This window comes from Sorex araneus, chromosome 2 (assembly GCF_027595985.1).
Source record: "Sorex araneus isolate mSorAra2 chromosome 2, mSorAra2.pri, whole genome shotgun sequence".
NCBI lineage: Eukaryota > Metazoa > Chordata > Mammalia > Eulipotyphla > Soricidae > Sorex > Sorex araneus.
The window spans coordinates 240009232-240031412 of record NC_073303.1 but is presented as its reverse complement, the minus strand read 5'-3'; the positions used below and the strand labels follow the sequence as shown (position 1 = coordinate 240031412).

The following is a 22181-nucleotide window of genomic DNA, read 5'->3' as shown; positions in this document are numbered from 1 at the left end:
TTCTGGCTCAGTGCTCAGGAATTACTCCTGGTGGTGCTCAAGGGACCCTATGGGATGCCGGGGGTTGAACCAGAGTCAGCTGCGTGCAAAGCAAATGCCTTCCCTCTGTCTTATCTCTCTGGCCCCTCTTCTTTATTTTGTTTTAGTCCTGGAGGCACTCGGGATCACTGCTGGTAGACTGGAGGCACCCAGGGATCAAACCCAGATCAGCCATATGCAACGCCAGTGCTCTACCCACTGTACTATCTTTCTGGCCCTAAACTGATGCTTTGGAGGTTAACCTGCTCACTGAGTCTGTGAGTTGTCCAGAAGCCAGAATGTTCCTGGGCTAGATCAGGGCTTCTGTCTGAGCTGCAAGGCTGGTGCACTCAAAAAGGGACTTGGTGTGTGTTTGTGTGTATGTGTGTGTATTTACAGCACTGCAAGTTTTCACCTTCTCATTGCTTAAATTCTGCCTCAGAAAGGAATTTCCAGGGGCACCTTAGCAACCCTTGAATCCAGAATCAATTCAGTCAGTCACTCCCCCCACCCCAAATTGGACCAACATTCACTGGAAATTCTGGGAGAGCCCCCAGATCCCCAGAAGAGAAGCAGGAAAGTTTGGGAGTGCAGGGTGATTTCAGAGCAAAACTCCCCAGTGGATAGAGCCAGACCCTGGACCCCCTCAAATGGGTTCAGCCAGGTCAGCCACAGCTTAAGGACCTCCAGCCTCCATACCTTCTAGTACCTTCTGCCTGCACAGAAGGCTCAGGGCCCAGAGAGACAGTGCAGGGGTGCAGGTGCTGGCCTGGCATGCAGCCAAGTGCAGTTCGATCCTCAGGTTTCCCCAAGCATTGCTGAGTGCAGACCTGGAGGCCCATATGAGCACCGCTGGGGTGGGTCACACAAGGCCCACAAGACCTGAGCCAGCACCTCACCATTAGCCCAGTAGGGTGAGAATTGCCTGGAGTGAACCCCGGGGCTCTTGGGCACTGCTTGTGAGGCCCTACTCACCCCCCTCCAAAAAAGGGGAGAAGTTTCCCCAGCGTGTGAGGACTGTATCTCATTCATCCTAGCCGCACCCTTTGCACTCCAGCCCTCCTACCCCGTGGAGGTGACTGACCCGCATTTGGAACCTTTGAGAGTCCCCAGCGCCCACAAAGTCGACTTAGCCACAGGGATCGCGTCAAGATCTCGGAGAAGACGCTGACAATCCCCGGCTGCCCTGAGCCAGGAGCCCACGATTCATTTCTCTCCAACATTTTATTCATTCTGGGGTGGCCCAGACTGCTCGCATTTTTGGGGTGGGAGAATGGGCCAACTTAGCCTGAGGATCAAGGCGAGAAAAACAGCCAGAGATCGAGGTCAGGGAGCGGGGGGTGGGGGTGGGGAGTCAGACCAGCAGCCGCACGGGAAGGTGGAAAGGTTCAGGGTAGGTGTGTCGGGAGGTTGGAGCAGAAGTCCCAGCAGAAGACGAAAATGCTGAAAGAGGCTGGTTCACAGTAGAGAGGAGAGAAAGGGGCGTGGCCACGTGCGAGGGCGGGGCATAAGGGCGTGGTCAGCGCTGTGAGTGGCTGTGTGGGGTGATGGGCGTGGCTTGGGTGGCCAATGGGCTGTTCTAGCAGCGTTGCCGCTTCTCGCAAATCCAGCGGTCTTTCTCGTTGTCACAGGGCGCGTCGTTCCACAGTCCCGTGGGGATCATCATGACACAGTCCTCGCGTCCCATAGAGTCATTGGGCTCCCCCCAGTTCCAGTGGCTGCAGGGATGCGGCAGAAGAGGGTGGGCACGTTGCAGGGGCGAGCTGAACCTGGGCCTGGGGTGGTCCAGCTTTCAGCGTCTAGCCTGATTATGGTGGGTTTTGTTTGTTTCCTTTGGCCTCACTCGGCGGTGCTCGGGGCTGACTCCTGGCTCTGCTCAGGGATCACCCAGGCGGGGCATGGGAATTATAGAGGGTGCCGGGCTTCAAACTTAGCCACGTGGAAGGCAAGTGTGTATCCGCCATCCTATCGCCCAGCTCTGGGTAGCCTGATTATTGATTGGGTCTCACCTTAGATACCCTGCCTGAGCCGTCTGCACTCAGCAAGCACCAGGACCATAATTTCCTTTTATGCCTTGCGTGCAGCCAACCTGGGTTCGATTCCTCCGCCCCTCCCGGCAAGCTACCGAGAGTATCCCGCCCACACGGCAGAGCCTTGGCAAGCTACCTGTGGCGTATTCGATATGCCAAAATCAGTAACAAGTCTCAAAGTGGAGACATTACTGGTGCCCGCTTGAGCAAATCGATGAGCAACGGGATGACAGTGACATGACAGTGACATTAGGAACGCAATTTCTTAACACCTCTTCCTCCTAAAAGGGAGTTCTTGGGGCTGGATCAGGGAGGGCGTTTGCCTTGCACGCGGCCAACCCTGGCTCGATCCCCAGCACCTCATACAGTCCCCCGAGCATCGCCAGGAGTAATTCCTGAGTGCAGAGCCAGGAGTAACCCAGGAGCATTCCTGGGTGTGACCCAAAAAGCAAAAAAAAAAAAAAAAAAAAAAAAAAAGAGGAGGGGTGTTCTTTTCTCCTTTGAAGGCTGCCCATCCTGACAGTACCTGAGATTTTTGTCACATCTTCCCTCTGCTGCAGCTTTTCTCCCCTCACCTGAAGGTGAGCTTGACTCCGTCCACCCACTGGTAGTTTTGGATCACGTGACCCTTGCGCTGGGCTCTCAGGCCCAGCCAATAACCGAAGTTGCCTTTGTTGTGGGTCAGGAAGATCTGGGCAGGAAGAGCAAAGGGGACAGTGGCGTTGACACTGACACCGCCTCACATTTCCCCCTGCACAGCCCCCCAGCCCAAGCGCGCCCCCTGCCCGGGGCGAACGCTCTCTGCCGGGCTCCGACCGCCTGCATTGCGTGCACCTGCTCTTGCAGGTCCTTAACGATCACCAAGTGCGCCCCCTGGATTTCGCAGTGCCGCAGTGCCTTGTCCCACTGCGCTGTTTGCTGGGAGAAAAAGTAGCAGGAGCCCTGGAAAGGCAGCCAGGACGCAGGGCACGGCTGGCAAGAGCCTGGAAGGAGCGAGAGGCGAGAGACACGGAAGAGGAAGAGGGTGCTTGCAGGCAGAGAATTCCACTAAGACGTGTGTGGACGTGGGGCCAGATCACGGATTCCAAGGCCAGCTCTGACCCCCTCTCCCCCACACCCCTTCTCACCATTGGTCTGTCGGACCCGCTCCACCGCCCGGAGCAGCTCCGTGCGGATGTTCTCGCGGTCCCTCCCCGCTTCCGCCAAACTCTGGGTCACTGCGAGGCCAAGAAGGGGTGCAGAGGATGGCCGGGGTCAAGATCCGGAGTAGGGTCATGATAAGGGTAGGGTCATGCGTGTCCCTGACCCCGGCCACGGCACCAAGGCTGCTGGGGACCGCAGGGTTCAGGCTGGGGTTGGGGTCAAGAGTTGTCATCAAGGTTCAGACTCCCGTGGCCAAAGTCAGGCCTCACACGGGAAAGGAACCGGGTGTTCCTGAAGAGTCCAATGTGACTGGACGAGTATGATAAGGAATGGGGGTGGGGGTGGGGACAGACGGGGTGGGGAGATGCCATCCTCACCCCGCTGGTTCAGTTCACTCAGGCCGCTCTCCTGCTCCATCAGCTTCCCCTGCGCCTTCTGGAGCTGGGCATATGCCGTCTGGAGCTGCACCTGCATGCTCATGCCTGCTCCAAGAAGGGGGCGATGGTGGGGGCAGGGTTGAAAAAGCAACCGCCCATCACCACTGGGCCCACCCACAAGCCCCGCCCACACGCCTTGGGTCCGCCCACAACCCCACTCCATCATTGAAGCCACCCACAGGCCCCACCCACAAACCGTAGCCCCGCCCACCAGCCCCACCCGCAAACTGTGGGACTTCCCACAAGCTCCACACACACACCTTGAGTCCACCCACAGCCCCACCCACATCATTGGACACACCCACAAACTTTGAACATGTCCATAACCCCCACCATAAACCTTAGTCCCGCCCACATTCCCACTCACACCATTGGGCCCATTCACAAAGCCCCACCCATAAACCTTGGGCCTGCCCACAATCCCACCCACTTTATTGGACACACCCACAAGCTCCACCCACAAGCCTTGGGCCCGCCCACAATTCCCACCCAGCCTCCATGTCTCACAGCTGCTATTGTAGGCTTTGACCTCCTTCTTCAAGTCATCCAGGAGCGCCGTCAGCTTGGAAGCTGGAAGGAGTCCCCCCAGAGCCCCCCAGCACATTCAGAGTCACCCACAGAAACGCAAAGGAACCCTCCCTGCCCTTAGATCACACTCTCAAGCGAAGTCCCCATCCACCCGCTATCCGGACCCCAGGACCCCTGATACTCGGACCTCATCCGCGAGGACCTCAGCCCCGCCCCCACCCCTACCCCACTTTACTGCGCACCATTTGTCACCTGCTGGTCTTGGCGGCTGAGCAGCGTCCCGCACTCGGAGGAAGCTGCAGAGAGAAGTTCCCGCAGGCATGATGGCCAAGCCTGCCCTGTGTTGGGGTCCGCTTAGGAGGGGGCAGGCAGGCGGCGCGCACAAGCCCTGCACGTACACCCTCCGAGGGGAGCCGGTTCCCCTGCATTCATGCTCCCCCGCGCACACACGGGTGCATGTGCACAGACTCATGTTCCCCTCAGCTTGGTCCCCCACATAATTGGAGCACTGTGGTTTGGAGGTGCATGCCTCTCCACATCCTCAGGCAGCCGCTCACCCCTGGAGGAGAGGATGGTCAGCGCCAGGATCCACAGGATGGTGCTGGCCACCAAGGCCAGGGCCAGGATGAGCAGCCTCTGGCCCCAGCACCTGTAGGTACCTGGGAGAAAACAGGAAGATCTGGGTCCTGTAACAGACAGGCCTGGAATCCCCAGCCCCACGCTTTGTTTGGTTTTGTAATTGGGGGCCATGCCTGACAGTGCTCAGGGGCTACTCCTGGCTCTGTGCTCAGGGTTACTCCTGATTCTGTGCTCAGGGGCTGTTCCTGCCTCTGTGCTCAGGGGCTGCTCCTGGTGTTTGGGGGCCCACGCAATGTTGAGGACCAAGACCAGGGTTCCTGCACACAGCGTGTGCCCCTAGCTCTGAGGCACTGAGGATGGAGCTTGGGCAGCCTGGTCCCCCTCTAGAGTTCAGAGAGGTTTTTGTGGCTTGCCTGTGGCCACACAGCCCTTAAGTGGCAGAGTTAGAATTTGAATCCAAATTCTCAGCTGGTGCGAGGGGTAAAGAGTCCTTGCTGCACCCACACCTTAGACATGCTTTTTTGGGGGGAGGTGGCATCAGACCCGATGATGTACAGGGGTTACTCCTGGCTCTGCATTCAGGGATTACTCCTGGCGGTGCTTGGGGGACCCTATGGAATGATAGGAATCGAACCCGGGTCGGCCTGTGTGCAAGGCAAATGCCCTACCTGCTATGGTATCACTCCAGCCCCACCTCCCCACCCTCCCGCCATCAATCCCTGAGCTCTGCTCAGAGGGACTCAAGAAGCTGCTCTTACCTGCAGGGCGTTTCGGGAACCCTTCGTTCCACTCACTGTACCCCGTGTCATCCATGGTGGCCAGCAGGCGACTGTCCTGGGCAGAGACAGACAGGCAGCCCCGCGTCCCGCCCTTCACCCTGCTCCTCCCCTGTTCGCTTCCTTCCCATCTCTGTGCCGGGAACTCTGGCCGGTCAGACAGCAGCTTCTTTTCCGGGCTGGTAGGGACAGGAGGTGAGGTGAGGACACGGAAGATTGGGTTGGAGAATGGTGGAGGTATGGGTATATGAGCATGTATTTGTATACATGAGATTATGTGTATTCGTGTGTGAATGTGCATTGTGTGTGATTATGTGCGCTATTTGGGAATGCGTGGCAATGTGTATTTGTGCATGGATGTCTGTGAACATGTGCATGTGCATTCGTGTGGGTGTGCATATGTGTGCGGGTACATGTGCAGATAGATGTCTGTCCATAGCGTGTGTTAGTGCATGTCTGTTCGTTTGTCTTTGTGTGTGTGTTGTGTGATTATGCGGGGTGAGGGGTGTGCATTTGTGTGCACTTGACAGCCTCAAGAGCAGAACCCCTAAGTAGGCCTGCGGTGACAGGCCTCAGGGGGTGCAGGAGCAGACCCCACTCTGTCGGGTAATAGAACTGTGAGCTCTAAATGTGTCTTTTTGTTGTTAGGCGGCCGCACCCAGCTATGCTCAGAGATTACTCCTGATTCTGCACTTAGAAATTACTCCTGGCAGTGTTTAGGAGACCCTATGGGATGCTGGGGATTGAACCTGGGTTGGCCACATGCAAGGCAAACGCTCTCTCCCCGCTGGAGTGTCGTTTCAGCTTTCTAAATGGCTCTTCTTGTTATTTTCTTGTGTTTGTGGGGGGTGGTGTTTGGGCGACACCTCAGTGCTCAGGAGCGACCCCTGGCGGTGCCTAGGGACAGTGCGCGTGCAGGGTGGCAGCCACTGCAGCCTCATGCAAGCCCCATGCAAGTGTGTCCCACACTATTTCTCCAGCCCCCTCAAAGAGTCATTGTGTGTTTTCAATCGGTTTGAGGGTCACACCCAGCTGAGCAGAGGTCTTATTCCTGGTTCTGTGCTTAAGAATGTCAGGGACCGAACCCAGCCTGGCTGTGTGTAAGGCAGGCACCCTCTCCTCACCCCCTCCCCCACTACTGCCCTGGCCACTTTATTTAATTTATTTATTTATTTATTTATTTATTTGCTTTTTGGGTCATACCCGGCGATGCTCAGGGATTACTCCTGGCTCTGCACTCAGGAATCACTCCTGGCAGTGCTCAGGGGACCATATGGGATGCTGGGAATCGAACCTGGGTCAGCCGCATGCAAGGCTGTGCTATCGATCCAGCCCCTGCCCTGGCCACTTTAAATGGATTTATTTTTTTTCTTTGCTTTTTGGGTCACACTCATGATGCACAGAGGTTTCTCCTGGCTTTGCACTCAGGAGTTACTCCTGGTGGTGCTTGGGGGACCATATGAGATGGTGGAGATTGAACGCTCGTCAGCTGCGTGAAAGGCAAACACCCCTCCCCACTATACTATCACTCTGGCCCTTAAATGGGTCTTAAACGGGTCTTGCATGCAGCCGACCCGGGTTGATTCCCAGCATCCCATAGGGTTCCCTGAGTACCGCCAGGAGTAATTCCTGAGTGCAGAGCCAGGAGTAACCCCTGTGCATTGCCTGGTGTGACCCAAAAATGCAAAAAAAAAAATGGGTATTAAGCCAGAGAGTTTGAGGCCATCTGTTACATCCGCTGCAGGAAACTAATGAAGAGCTTACTTTGAAGTCACCCATAACCTGAGCAGAGTGGGGGTGGCCCCCCAAAAGTGGGGGCTGGAGAGATACTACAGTGGACAGGGCACTTGCCTTGCATGCATCCGGCCTGAATTCAACTTCTGGAACCCCATAGGGTCCCCCCGACACCCACCAGGAGTGATCCCTGAGCACAGAGCCAGGAGTCAGCCCTGAGCGCTGCCAGATGTGGTCCCCAAACAAAACAAAAACAGCAACCAAATAGCACAGACTTCACCCCTCAGCTTCCCAGCCCCTCCCCCCTCCTCCCTCTAGGAAAACAGCAACTCCTTGGCTGCTTCCTGTTTTCCCGGTTATTTGCTTCACTTTCAGCTGTTTCTGCTCTTCTGTGGTGTTTCTCTAACGACACACTGTGACTGCCTCGGTCAGGAACCCCGAGCCACAGTACAGCGGGGTGGCTGTTTACCTCGCGAGCGGCCGACCTGGAGTCGATCCGCAGCATCCCATAGTGTCCCAAGTCCCGCCAGGAGTGATCCCTGAACACCACTCAGTGAGGCCCCCCCAATCCTCCTCTTCACCATAAAAGGACACGGGACAGGAGTGGGGTGCAGGGACATAATGTGCAGAGATCAGAGGTGCTTTGTATGCACCAGGGCCGGGGTTTGAAGCACAATATATTGCAGGCTCCCTGAGCACCACCTGTGCTCTTGGGGGTCCCTGAGCTCCTCGGGGTGTCCCTGGTGAACCCCAGCATCGTAGCCAGACTCAGCCAAGTATTCCCAGTAGTGCTTCCTGCCTCCCCTTCACCCCCAAAGAAACTTGGGATGGGTGTGTTTCTTTTCTTCTTTTTTCCCCATTTTTATTTATTTTTTTTCTTTTTGTTCACACCAACTGTGCTCAGGGCTGACTCCAGGCTCTGTGCTCAGAAGTCACTCCTGATGAGGCTCAGGGAACCATACGGGAGGGGTTACTGGGGGTTGAACTTGGGTTGGCCACGTGCAAGACAAGTGATCTGCCCACTGTACTATCTCTTCATTCAGTCTTTAAGTCTGTTGAATTCTATTTTTTTTTTCTTTTTGGCTTTTTGGGTCACACCTGCGATGCACAGGGGTCACTCCTGGCTCTGCACTCAGGAATTACTCCTGGCGGTGCTCGGGGGACTATATGGGATGATGGGAGTTGAACCCCGGTCGGCCCCGTGCAAGGCAAACGCCCTACCCACTGTGCTATCGCTCCAGCCCCAGTCCATTGAATTCTTAACTCCAGTTCTTGACTCTAATTCATTCCATTTGAATGTTGACTTTCAAAGATCTTTCCTTCCTTTCCTTCTGTTTTGGTGTTTTTGTTTATTTTGGGGGGGGCACATCTGGCAGGACTCAGGGCTGACTCCTGGCTCTGTGCTCAGGGACCACTCCTGGCGGGACTCAGAGGGACCTTATGGGATGTCTGGGATCCAACTTGGGTCTGCAAATATCCCACTTGCAAAGCAAATACCCCACTGCTATTTTATCGCTCCAGTCCCGACTTTCAAAGATCTTGGCCCCCGTGCTTTTTTTTCTTTTTAGGTCACACCCAGCGATGCTCAGGGGTTACTCCTGGCTCATGCACTCAGGAATTACTCCTGGCAATCTCCGGGGACCATATGAGATGCTGGGAATCAATCCCGGGTTGGCCGCGTGCCATCCTACCCGCTGTGCTATCATTCCAGCCCCGGCCCTCGTGCTTTCTTTTCCGAGGGACTTTCCTTTGGAACCCACGGAAATAATCACCAACTCTCGGGAGATTGAGTCTCTGGTCCGGTTTTTTTTTTTTTTTTTCCAGTACTAAAGTGAGAACGAGAGTCGCAGGTCCGCAGCGCCCCCTGCCGGCCAGTCAGCGAATCGCCGCGACCCTTTATGGTTTTTGTTTGTTTGTTTGTTTGCTTGCTTTTTGGTCACACCCGGCAATGCACAGGGGTTACTCCTGGCTCTGCACTCAAAATCACCCCTGGCGGTGCTCAGGGGACCATATGGGATGCTGGAAATCGAACCCGGGTCGGCCGCGTGCAAGGCAAATGCCCTACCCGCTGTGCAATTGCTCCAGCCCCCCTGGTTTTTGTTTTGGGGCTACACCCAACGATAGCACTGTCTCACTGTTGTAGCACTGTCATCCGTTGTTCATCGATTTGCTTGAGCCTGCACCCGTAACATCTCCATTGTGAGACTTGTTACTGTTTTTGGCATATCGAATATGACATGGGTAGCTTGCCAGGTTCTGCCATGCGGGCAGGATACTCTTGGTAGCTTGCCAGGTTCTCCAAGAGGGGCAGAGGAATCGAACCCAGGTCAGCCGTGAGCAAGGTAAATGCCCTACCCGCTGTGCTATCACTCCAGTCACACCCAGGGGTTATTCCTCTCTCTCTCTCTCTCTCTCTCTCTCTCTCTCTCTCTCTCTCTCTCTCTCTCTCTCTCTCTCTCTCTCTCTCTCTCTCTCTCTCTCTCTCTCTCTCTCTCTCTCTCTCTCTCTCTCTCTCTCTCTCTCTCTCTCTCTGCTCCGGTGGTTATATGGGATACCAGGGATTGAACCCAGGTTGACGTGCAAAGCAAACGCCCTATCCATTGTACTATCACTCTGGCCCTTGTATCACTGCTTCTTGAACATTCCTACAGAATACACCTGTATACCTCTGCTGGTATTCCTTCTTCCAGAAACATCCCAGGGGCTGGAGCGATAGCACAGCGGGTAGGGCATTTGCACGTGTTTTGCACACAGCCAACCAGGGTTTGATTCCCAGCATCCCATATGGTCCCCTGAGCACCGCTAGGAGTGATTCCTGAGTGCAGAGCCAGGAGTAACCCCTGAGAATCGCTGGGTGTGACCCAACAAGAAAAAAAAAAAAAAAAAAAAACCAGAAACACTCCAACCCCCCGCCCCACTTTTGAGTCCCCAACTTTAGTTCTGTTTGGTCTCAAAATTCATATAACATGGGGCCCTAGTGTGTGCTTTCCCTTCCTGCCTTCCCTTTCCTTTGTTGCTGGTATGACTGGATGCGGTGCACTGGGGCGTCTCACCCCTGACTGAGGTGCTCACAGGCACTTGATTGTGGATGGGAAATCATACCTGAGCACCAAATGTGGAGTCATCCCTGAGCACAGATCGTGAGCACCAGCTTTTGGAGGGAGTAGGTCATATCTGGTGTTGCTCAGAAGTGACTCCTGTCTCTGCACTCAGGAATCACTCCTGGGGGTGCTCAGGAGACCCTACGGGATGCTGGGGATTGAACGTAAGTCGGCTGCACGCAAGACAGGTGCCCTACTAGAGGTACTATCTCTCCAGCCCCAAGTCCCCACTTTTTATTCTGCTTTAGGCGACACCCAATGATGTCGAGGGTTTACTCCTTGCTCTGCACTCAGGAATTAGTCCTGGCGGTACTCTGGGAGCCATATGGGATATTGGGGATTCGCTAAGAGCACTTGCCCTCCCTGCTGTACTATTGTTCCAGCTCCCCACCACCATTTCTTTCTTTTTTTCTTTTTTTGGCTGTTTGGGTCACACCAGGTTATGCTCAGAGGTTACTCCTGGCTCTGCACTCAGGAATTACTCTTGGCGGTGCTCAGGGCACCTTATGGGATGCTGGGAATCGAACCCGGGTCGGCCGCGTCCAAGGCAAATGCCCCACCCACTGTACTATTGCTCCAGTCCCTCCTCCCCCCCACCATTTCTTAAGAAAAGTCTGTTTCTCGCCCCACCCTCTCTTTTTTACCTTCTCAGAATAACTGCAGGATCTGCAAACAGAACAGCAGAAGAAGCCGCTGTGGCATCACACTGAAGAACTTCTGGGTCCAGGGGCCTCAGCGCTGCCAGGAGTGATTTCTGAGTACAGAGCCGGAGTAACCCCTAAACATTGCCAGGTGTGACCCCCAAAAGCCAAAACAAACAAACAAACAAACAAAAATCCCCTCTGGGTCGATTTTCCTCTTGGAGAAATCAACTCATCTTTGCACGGATCATTCAAGTTCTCAGAGCAAGAATCCCCCACCCCGCCGTGATTTCCCTGCTCACAGACCCGGAAGACGAAGGAGCGGGGTTCTGGTCCCAGCCTACTACCCACCAAGAACAATCACCCAACTTCTCTGTGCTTAGGCTTCATCTCTCTGCAAACTTGCGGTGCGGGGCGGAGGTGGGGAGGGGAATCTCAGAGTTTGACAGCCTCAATTTCCCTTCGCCGGCTGCTGCAAGCAGCTCAATTCTAGCTGTCTTTATTCCACATTGTAAACACCCACAAAGGCCCAGGTTCTTTCTGGGAATGGGAAGTCTACAATTTCTCAAGATGGGGCCAGGGAGCCAGAGCGATAGCACAGTGGGGAGGGCGTTTGCCGTGCACACAACCGGGTTCAATCCCCAGCATCCTATAGGGTCCCCGCCAGCCACGCCAGGAATAATTCCTTAGTGCAGAGCCAGGAGTAGTCCTTGAGCATAGCCGGGTGTGACCCCACCTCAAAGAAAGAAAGAAAGAAAGAAAGAAACAAACAAACAAAAACCCCAGAAAACTTAACCAGATGCCAAAGATGGGGCTGGAGTGATAGTACAGTGGGGAGGGCGCTTGCCTTGCACAAGGTCGACCAGATTTCACCTCAGTCATCCCAGAAGTTCCCTCGAGCATCACCACGAGTGATTCCTGAGTGCAAAGCTGAGAGTAACTCCTGAGCATCGCCAGGTATGACTCCAAAAGACAAAAAAAAAAAAAGTTTCTGAAGATCTTAGTTTCTTCCCCAGAACTTAAGCTCACAGAAAACGAAGAGAAAATGACAAAATATCTAACCAGACAGATAATTCAAGAGGCTCTAAAACTAACCAGATCACTGCACAATCCTTGCACTCGTTGTAACAGTCTTGTTATTATTATCAGTGAAGCAAGGTAAGTTTTCACTGAATGAAAGTTACAGCATATGGGCTGGAGCAATAGCACAGTGGGTAGGGCGTTTGCCTTGCACTCGGCCGACCCAGGTTCAATTCCCAGCATCCCATATGGTCCCCTGAGCACCTCCAGGAGTAATTCCTGAGTGCATGAGCCAGGAGTAACCCCTGTGCATTGCCAGGTGTGACCCAAAAAGAAAGAAAGAAAAAAGAGAGAGGAAAAAGAAAAAAAAGGAAGTTACGGCATGTAATGCATTTGCCTTGCACGTGGCTGACACAGATTCGATCTCCATCACCCCATAGGGTCCCCTGAGTACTGCAAGGAGTGATACAAGTGGAGAGTCAGGAGTCAGCTCCGAGTACAGCTGGGTTTGGCCCAAAAGAACAATGGAAACAAGAACCAAATAAATAAATAGGGCTGCAGCAATAGTACAGCGGGTAGGGCATTTGCTTTGCATGTGGCCAACCCGGGTTTGATTCCCAGCATCCCATATGGTTCCCTGGGCACCGCCAGGGGTGATTCCTGAGTGCAGAGCCAGGAGTAACCCCTGTGCATCACCGGGTGTGACACAAAAAAGCAGTGAATAACCAACCAACCAAACAAACAAATAAATATATCATAAAAGCCATCCTTAGCCCCATATAAAGTTCCTCCCCCACTAGGGAATCCCTTTCCCTTTCCATTTTATTTTCCAAATAAGCTTTTCTATCTTTCCAACTCTGAATCATAGCAACTTTATTCGTCAATATTTTCATTCTTGAAAATATTGAAAAACCTGGGGCCGGATGGGTGTTAGTGCATCAGGGAGGGCGTTGGCCTTGCATGGGGTAGACTCACTCAGGTTCCATCCTCATGGGCCCCCTGTGCACCGCCAGGAGTGGTCCCTGAGTCCCTGAGCACAGAGACTGGAGTCATCCCGGAGCACCGCCGAGTGTGGCTCCCCAACAAAACATAAAGAATAGCGTAACTGGGACTTTTGAACATGACCCACTGTCACCTCTGCTGCACCAGGCTGTGCCACGTGGGTCACCTCCCACGTCCCGGGGCTTGGCTTGAGCCCTGGGCTGAGCAGGACCAGGAGGTGATGGGGGCGCTGGATCGTGGTAGCATCCCTGGTACATGGTGCATAGCAGGGCCCAAGCTAGGGGCGCGGGGCAAGGAGGCAGACTTGCATCAGGACGGTGGGGGATGCAGAGCTGCCCCCTTGTCAGACCCTGACATCCTAGCCGGAGCGAACAACAGCCACCAGCCAGGATCAGATCCCGTGTTGAGTGGCTGAAAAAACAGCACCGGAATCTTTGGATGGCGGGAACCGCGGGCGGAACCAGAAGGAAATGCAGGGCGGACGCCACTTCCGGCGGCGCTCTCTGGGAAAGAGACCCGGGTGTGGCTTTATTGGCAAAGAAGCCACTCGGAATTGGACGCTGACCCCAGCGTCGATGCTGTCTTTGTTTTGGTTTTGGGTCCCCATCTTCGGGAACTCGGGGCATCATGGCACAAGTCGGGGAGCAAACCCAGAGCTCACCCCTTTGCAAAGCAGGTCCCCCAACCCCGCTAGGACAGATCCCCTGCTCACTGAGCCAGGAATCAGCCCTAAGCATAGCAGGGTGGGGCCCCAGGACAAAATGAAACAATAAAGCACGCGCAGCTTTGGAGCCACTTCCCAGCCCAGACGATTCCTCCTCCAGCGCCCTCCCCCCCCCCAACCCCTTTGCAAAAAAAGGGGGCAACTAGCAACAGTGGTTGGAACTGGAAGATAGCAGGTTGAGTGAAAGAAGACAGAAGAAAACAAACACAGGATGATCTCACACAAGAGAGGAAGTGTATTGTAGTAGGGATGTAGTAAATGTAAATAGGGATGCCTAGATCACCCACCACCCCATGTTTAGAGAGGAGAAGGACAGAGAAGGAAAGAAATCGGGGGTGGGGGAGAAGAAGAGAATAAGAAGTAATGGGTGAAATGGCATCAGGGCTTCATTTATACCAGAGATATGAATGAGGGGTAGATCCATATATCCAAAACACGGACTCAACAACACTGAAAGCATGAGATCTAAGCTGCAGCCCTTGAAACTCTGTAATGTGCCTGTCACATTCACAGGCAGGGAAGGGGTGTGGGGCAGGGCAGGGAGGGAATACAGGTCAAGGAAAGTTAACACTGGTGGTGGGTTTGGTGTTGAAATATTATATGCCTAAAATGCAACTCATTAACTTTGTAAATCTCAGTTCTTTAATTTAAATATATATGTACATATATATGTACATATATATTTATATTTAATATATATGTTTTAAACCTGGGCGCTAACATAGCCAGAATTGGCTTTATTTCCTGGGGGTGGTCTACACTCCATGCAATTGTTCTTTTCCTCCCAATAAATGTGTTTTCCGAGTGCCCGAGAACAGATGACTGGTTAAAGAAACTTTGGTATATCTACACAATGGAATACTATGCAGTTGTTAGAGAAGATAAGACCATGAAATTTGCATATAAATGGATTGACATGGAGAGTATCATGCTAAGTGAAATGAGTCAGAAAGAGAGGTACAGGGGGCTGGAGCAATAGCACAGTGGGTAGGGCATTTGCCTTACACGCATCCAACCCGGGTTCAATTCCCAGCATCCCATATGGTCCCCCAAGCATTGCCAGGAGTAATTCCTGAGTACATGAGCCAGGAGTAACCCCTGTGCATCGCTGGGTGTGACCCAAAAAGGAAAAAAAAAAAGAAAGGGACAGACATAGAATGACTGCACTCATTTGTGGAATACAAAATAATATAATAGGAGACTAACACCTAAGGATAATAGAGACAAAGGCAAGAAGGATCGCTCCATGACTTGTAAGCCGATCTCATGTGCTGGGGGAAAAGGCAGCTGGAATGGAGAAAGGACCACTAAGTAAATGATGGTTGGAGGTATCGCTTGGGATGGTAGATGTGTGCTGAAAGTAGACTATGGACCAAACATAATGGCCGCTTAGTGCCTGTATTGAAAACCATAACACCCAAAAGGAGAGTAAGATGAAATGTGTCTGCCACAGAGGCAGGGGGTGGAAAGGGGTGGGGTTGGTGGGAGGGATACTGGGAACATTGGTGGTGGAGAATGGTGGAGAGATGAGTACTCAAACTTTTTTTTTGCTTTTTGGGTCACACCTGGCGATGCACAGGCGTTACTCCTGGCTCTGCACTCAGGAATTACTCCTGGCGGTGCTCAGGGGACCATATGGGATGCTGGGATTCAAACCCGGGTCGGCCACGTGCAAGGCAAATGCCGTATCCGCTGTGCTATCGCTCCAGACCCCGACCCGTAGTTTTTTTTTTTTTCGTTTCTGGACTACACCAGGCAGTGCTCAAGACTTACTGGGGGCTCTATGCTCAGGGATCACTCCTGATGGGGACTGGGCCACTATGGAGTGCTGGGAATTGAACTAGGGTCAACCACATGTAAGGCAAGCACCTTACGTGCTGTAATATCACTCCAGTTCCTCAGTAACCAATATTTATTAACACATTTAACACACATGTCTTGGCATACACATTCTGTTCTCTACTTAAAAGCCACTGTGGGGTTTTTTGGGGGAGGGGAATAAAAGGCTGATTCTGGGATTAAAACAGGGAAAACCCCAGAACGTATTGCAGGGCAGAAAGAAAAAGAAAACCAATCAGCAAAAACCCAATAGACATATGCCAAAAAGACACAGAAGCAAGTCTACAAAACACTCCTTCAAAGATAATTTAAGCATCAAAAAAGTGGGGGGAAGAGGACATCAGCAAAATTTGCAGCCAAAAATTTGACTTTGCATAAAAGTTATGGAAATATTTCAAAACTTGCTAGAATCAACAGCTAGCCATTTTTAACTCACTCTAGTTTCATTCTCTATTTCCTGGCTTGGAAACAGTTTTGGAAATTACCTGCCCCTATTCTCAATGCTAGAGGGAGAAGTGTACAGTCTCCTGTCCAAGGAACCATCATTATTTGATCTGTCTGTTAGAGGGATCCCTGGCAATTTCCAGAACCCACTGGAAATCATTGTGTACTTGACCTCACTTGAACTTCTCTAATTTTGAAATCCTCTCCCTGGGATGGACATGTCAAAAAAATGGGGGGGCACACCCTGCGATGTTCAGGAGTTACTCCTAGCTCTGTGCTCAGGGGTCACTCCCACACACTTGGGGAACCCTATGAAGTGCCGGGGATCAAATCCGGGTCAGCCACATCCGAGGTAAGAACTGCTGTACTATTTCTCTGGCCCCTCAACAATATCACTTTTAAAAATATATAAAAATGTACATATAAACCATAATTTGTCAATAAAAGATTAAATACTTAAAATCCAATTAAAAAGTGGATAGGGGGGGCTGGAACAATAACACAGTGGGTAGGGCATTTGCCTTGCATGCGACTAACCCGACTTTGAGTCCCAGCATCTCATATGGTCCCTTGAGCACCGCCAGGAGTGATTCCTGAGTGGGTAAGCCAGGAGTAACTCCTGTGCATCTCCGGGTGTGACCCAAAAAGAAAAAAAAAGTGGATACAAGGGCAGAGTGATAGTACAGCGGGTGGGCCTTTGCCTTGTATTTGGCCAACCTGGGTTTGATCCCAGTATTCCATATGGTCCCCCAAGCACCATCAGGAGTAGTTCCTGAGTGCAGAGCTAAGAGAAATTCCTGAGCATTGTCGGGTGTGAACCCCTCCCAAAAACCGTGGGTTACAGGGAACAGAGAGATAGTACGGGGGGTGTGTATTTGCCTTGTATGAAGCCAACCCCAGGTTCGATCCCTGGCATCCCATATGGTCCCACAAGCACCACCAGGAGTAATTCCTGAGTGCAGAACTTAAAGTAACCCAAAAAAGTGAATATCAAATGAATTTTTTAAGTTAGGCAATAATTTATAAATTAGCAATGATTTATAAAATTATTGATCACTGAGTATTTTTTTTCTTTTGGGTCACATCCGGCAATGCACGGGGGTTACTCCTGGCTCATGTACTCAGGAATTATTCCTGGAGGTTCTGGGGGGACCATATGGGATGCTGGGAATCGAACCCAGGTCAGCCACATGCAAGGCAAACGCTCTACCCACTGTGCTATCGCTCCGGCCCCTGATCACTGAGTTTAAGGTATTCAATGTCCCAGCTCCAAACCCACCTCCAGTGTCACATCCCTCCACCAGTTCCCTAAGGTTCCTTCCTTATCCCCAGTGCACCTCCTTAGAAAACTCTTTCTTTAAATTGCTTCTTGGGTCACACCTGGCAGTGCTCAGGGGTTACTCCTGACTCTGCACTCAGGAATCACTCCCGGTGGTGTTCCGGGGACCTATGGGAAGTCAGGGATTGAACCTGGGTTGACCATGTGCAAGGCAAACCCACAGTACTTTCGCTCTGGTCAAAAATTCACTATTTTAAAAAATAGTTCATTTATTTTTTTAATTGAGTCACCATGAGAATAGTTACAGGGCTTTTAGGATCAAGTCTCAGTCATACTATGATCAAACACCTGTCCCTTCACCAGTGCACATGTTCCCCCACCAAGAACCCCTGCATACCCCCTTCCCACTCCCACTCTGCCTGTGTGGCAGATGATTTTCACTTTACTCTCTCCTTACTTTGATTACATTCAATTTTTTACAGAAAACTCACTATCATTATTTGGAGTTTTTCCCTCAACAGTCAGACTTGTTGGAATGGCATCATTAGATTGTATGTTTCCTATTGTCGATAACAAAGAGCATATGATGTTGCATGGTCACGAAAGCGGCCGCCCAGTTTTGGGATTCTGGTATTAAGTCCAGAGGTATTTCTGCCTGCAACCGCTGCATTCCGAGATTGGTTTGTGCGCCTCTGGGATCATGGTTGTTCAGGAGCGGAGGAGCTGTTCGTGGGTGACCGCTTGGTGTCTCATTTGGGCAGGAGGCAGGGCCGGTTCTGCCCCCACCATCGCGAGATTCCCCATGCGTCCCATCACTGCAAACTCCTACCTCTCTGTCCAATTGGTTATGAACGGTGGTGGTTGCCATGCTGCCGCAAAGGGGAAAAGGCCAAGGAACAAAAACCTTCCCCTCCCAGGGCTGCACGGGGCCGTAGCTTAGTTCACAGTCCAGGAGTATATCTGCCAGCAGCCGCTGTGTTCTGATTGATTTCTGTGCCTCTGGGATAATGGACGCTCAGGGGTGGCAGACCCATTCCTGAGCGTATTTTTTGTATATCAGGAAAGGTTTGGAGAGATATCCCAGTCCCTCATACCGGAGCCGTGTTAGTAGCTCAGTGTCACCGGGATTCCATTTGGAGAAGGCGGGGACACTGCACCTTCTCCGTCTGGAACCCAGGTGTTGTTGGTCCGGTCTGGGGTCTGGAGCATTCTCCGGCTTGCAGTGCCCACCAGCCCATATTCTTCACTGCTGGCTGCTGTGGCAAGATGGCATCAAGGGTGGGATGAGGACGTAATTTACGGCGGCAGGGGGTGTTGGAAGCTGGGCTAGCGCCGCCCCGTTCCAGGAAAATTTGCTATTTTTATTTTATTTATCTTTTCTTTTTGGGTCACACCCAGTGATGATCAGGGGTTAGTCCTGGCTTTGCACTCAGGAATCACTCCTGGCGGTGCTTGGGGGACCATATGGGATGCTGGGGATTGAACTCGGGTCGGCCGAGTGCAAGGCAAATGCCTTACCCGCTGTGCTATCGCTTCGACCCCCGAATTAGTTATTTTTAAAAAAATCATTTTTATAATTTGGGCCATATGCCAACATTAGAGTTGGTTTCTGTCGGGGGTTTCCTTGTTTTATCTTAGGGGCACAACTAGCGGTGCTCAGGATTCTGGGCATAAGTGATCTATCCAAGCTGGACTCAGGAGACCTATCGGGGTGCCAGGAATCAAACCCAGGTTGGCTGCACGCAAGGCAAATGCCCTTCCCACTGAATTATCACTCCAATTCCTGAGATTTTTGTTTGTTTGTTTTTGGGCCACACCCAGTAATGTTCAGGGCTTACTCTTTTTTTTTTAAATAATTTTATTTTTTTTATTGAATCACCATGTGGAAAGTTACAAAAGTTTCAGATTTAAGTCTCAGTTATACAATGCTCAAATACCCATTCCTTCACCAGTGCACATATTCCACCACCATGAATCACGGTATACCTCCCCCCTTCCCCCCACCTCCCCACCCCCCACCCCGCATGTGTAACTGGTAAATTTCAATTTACTTTCACTTTACTTTGATTACATTCAATATTTCAACAAAAAATTCACTATTGATTTGGAGTTCCTCCCCTCAGGGCTTACTCTTGACTCTGCATTCAGGGATCACTCCCAGCAGTGCTTGGGGACCCTATGGGATACCAGGAATTTATCCTAGGTTGGCTGTGTGCAAGGCAATTGCCTTCCCTGTTGTACTATTGCTCGGGCTTCTAAATTCTGGTATAGCTTGAAGGTCTTTAATAGAATTAGAATGAATTCTTGTGTAACATATGAGATACCGTTAAAATTTTATATTTTCACAAGTGGCTATTGAGTCCTAGGACCATTTCTTTTTTCTTTTGCTTTTGATTTTTGGGGCCCACCCAGCGATGTTCAGGGCTTACTCCTGGCTCTGCACTCAGGAATTACGCTGGGAATCAAATCTGGGTCAGCTGCGTGCAAGGCAAACGCCCTCCCCACTGGACTCTTGCTCTGGCCCTCAGTACCGTTTGTTGAATAGGCATTTTCCTCACTCCACTTCATACACCAAACTCCTTTTGCATAGGCTATCTATAGAGCTGAGGTTATCTAGGATCTCTAAATTCTTTTGCTTGTGTTTTGTTTTGAGGGTTACACCTCCCTTAATGCTCAGGGATCTCTCCTGGCTCTGTGCTTAGGGATCACTCCTGGCAGAGCTCGAGGGACCATATGGGATGCTGGGGATTGAACTCTGGTCAACCATGTGTAAGGCAAGCATCCTCCCTGCTGTACTATCTCTCCAGCCCCTAATGCAATTATCTATAAAATTTTAAATGGGGCCGAAGTGATAGTACAGTGAGTAAGGCAATTAACTAGTTGAATCAAATAGGAAGTCAAAGGTCCATACATAACAAATGAATGTTTTGTACACATCATGCCAAAGTGACTTTCTTTTTTTATTTTATTGAATCACCATGTGGGAAATTACAATGCTTTCAGGCATAAGTCTCAGTTATACAATGCTGAAACAACATTTCACCAGTGCACATATTCCACCACCAAAAAAAACCCAGTATTCCTCCCATCCCCCCAGCCATCCCCCCCACCGCCTGTGTAACTGATAAATTTCACTTTACTTTCTCTTTACTTTGGTTACATTCAATATTTCAACAAAAAAACTCACTATTATTGTTAGGAGTTCCCCACTAGAGTCAGACCTGCTGTGAAGAGATATGAGGTTTTGGATTTCTGTATTTTAGCAACTAAGTCCAGGGAAATTTCTTCCAGAAATTGGAATTGGATCATTGCAAGCTTGTATCTCTCATTAGTGGTCCTCATAATATGGTGGTCGCCACGCCCTCCCCCCACCCCCCCGCAAGGAAAAGGCAAGAGAGAAAAACCTTTCCCCTGGGCAGGCATGGGGCCACGGCTCAGTTCTCAGTTTGGAGACACTTCTGCAAGGAGCTGCTAGTACCAAAAGTAGTTCAGCTGGCCTCTGGAATCATGCTCGTGCAGCTGTGGTGAGGCCGCTGGGATCACATCTTGGTGGAGAGCCCGAAGTGACTTTCTTAAAACAAATCAGTAAATCACTGTCATCACTGTCACTGTCATCCCGTTGCTCATCGATTTGTTCGAGCAGGCACCAGTAACGTCTCTCATTGAGAGACTTATAGTTACTGTTTTTGGCATATCCAATACACATGGGTAGCTTGCCAGGCTCTGCCGCACAGGCTGGATACTCTCGGTAGCTTGCCGGGCTCTCCGAGAGGGGCGGAGGAATCGAACACGGGTCGGCCGCGTGAAAGGCGAACGCCCAACTGCTGTGCTATAATGGGAAAGAAAAACAAAAGCTTAATTTATTGATTAAAGCAGGATTCAGGCTCAACCTACCTGGGATCAACTTCTGCTCTCGAGATCTGAGCGATAGTACAGTGGGGAGGACACTTGGTTTGGTCCCCAGGATCTCATTCGGCACTGCCAGGATTAATTTCTGTGTGCACAGCCAGGAGTAACCCCTGAGCATCACCAGGAGTGACCCCAAAACCAAAAAACACCACCCCCCCAAAAAAAACAACAGCAAAAAAACACCCAAGACACTCCCACTGTTTATGTGCTGTGTGTTCTCAGGCACTAGCATGGCCTCTCTGTTTCAGTTTCCTTTGAGCTGTAGAGGCAGTGGAGCACCTTCCCCCTGACAGTTGTAAGAATTGTCAGAGACCACTGGGATCTCCATCTGTGGTGGATCAAATCTGAATTTTTTCCTTGGTGCGGCAGGAAACGGTACTTCCCACGGAGGGGACAAGGAAGCCCTGACCTGTGAGGGTCTAGGGCTGAAATAAGCCAATGCGTGAGCCAGGCATCTGAGTGCCTCAAACTTTTTTATCTGGGCTGGAGCGATAGCACAGCGAGTAGGGTGCTTGCCTTGCACGCGGCCGAGCCGGGTTCGATTCCCAGCATTCCATATAGTCCCCCAAGCACCGCCAGGAGTAATTCCTGAGTGCAGAGCCAGGAGAACCCCTGTGCATTGCCGGGTGTGACCCCCCAAAAAATACCCCCCCAAAAAAATCTAACAAAACTTGTCATCATCAAGAAAAAACTGAGTCCAGGGACCACAGAGGGGGCCGGGGAGACTGGACTTTGGGGCTTCTGTCTCCAAAATTGACCCAAAAATGACAGCCCTGCCCCCAAATCTCCTCTCCCCAAGCTGTGTCAGGAATTTCTCTCTCTCTCCTTGTACTTTTCTAAGAGGAAAGTGTGGCACCGGCTTCTTCTTTCTGAGGGAAGGGGGAAAATCAAGGAGTGGTTGAGGTAAGCCCTGGGCTATAAAAAAACAGAGTCCGGCGCAGGGGAGGAGAAGAGCGAGGAGGAAGGAGCAGGGTAGA

At 51.6% G+C, this 22181-nt stretch overlaps 1 protein-coding gene across 1 annotated transcript; it reads right to left on the bottom strand.

Annotated features, from left to right (window-relative positions):
* Window positions 1-1597: 1597 nt before the first annotated feature.
* On the bottom strand, window positions 1598-5548 carry CLEC4G (C-type lectin domain family 4 member G). Its single transcript, XM_004614866.1, has 9 exons — window positions 5494-5548; window positions 4714-4815; window positions 4399-4452; window positions 4136-4198; window positions 3569-3673; window positions 3176-3265; window positions 2883-3031; window positions 2624-2739; window positions 1598-1736 (listed from the first exon to the last, which is right to left on the bottom strand). Exons 1-9 carry the CDS (start codon window positions 5546-5548, stop codon window positions 1598-1600), a joined length of 873 nt encoding a protein of 290 aa, XP_004614923.1.
* Window positions 5549-22181: the final 16633 nt, after the last annotated feature.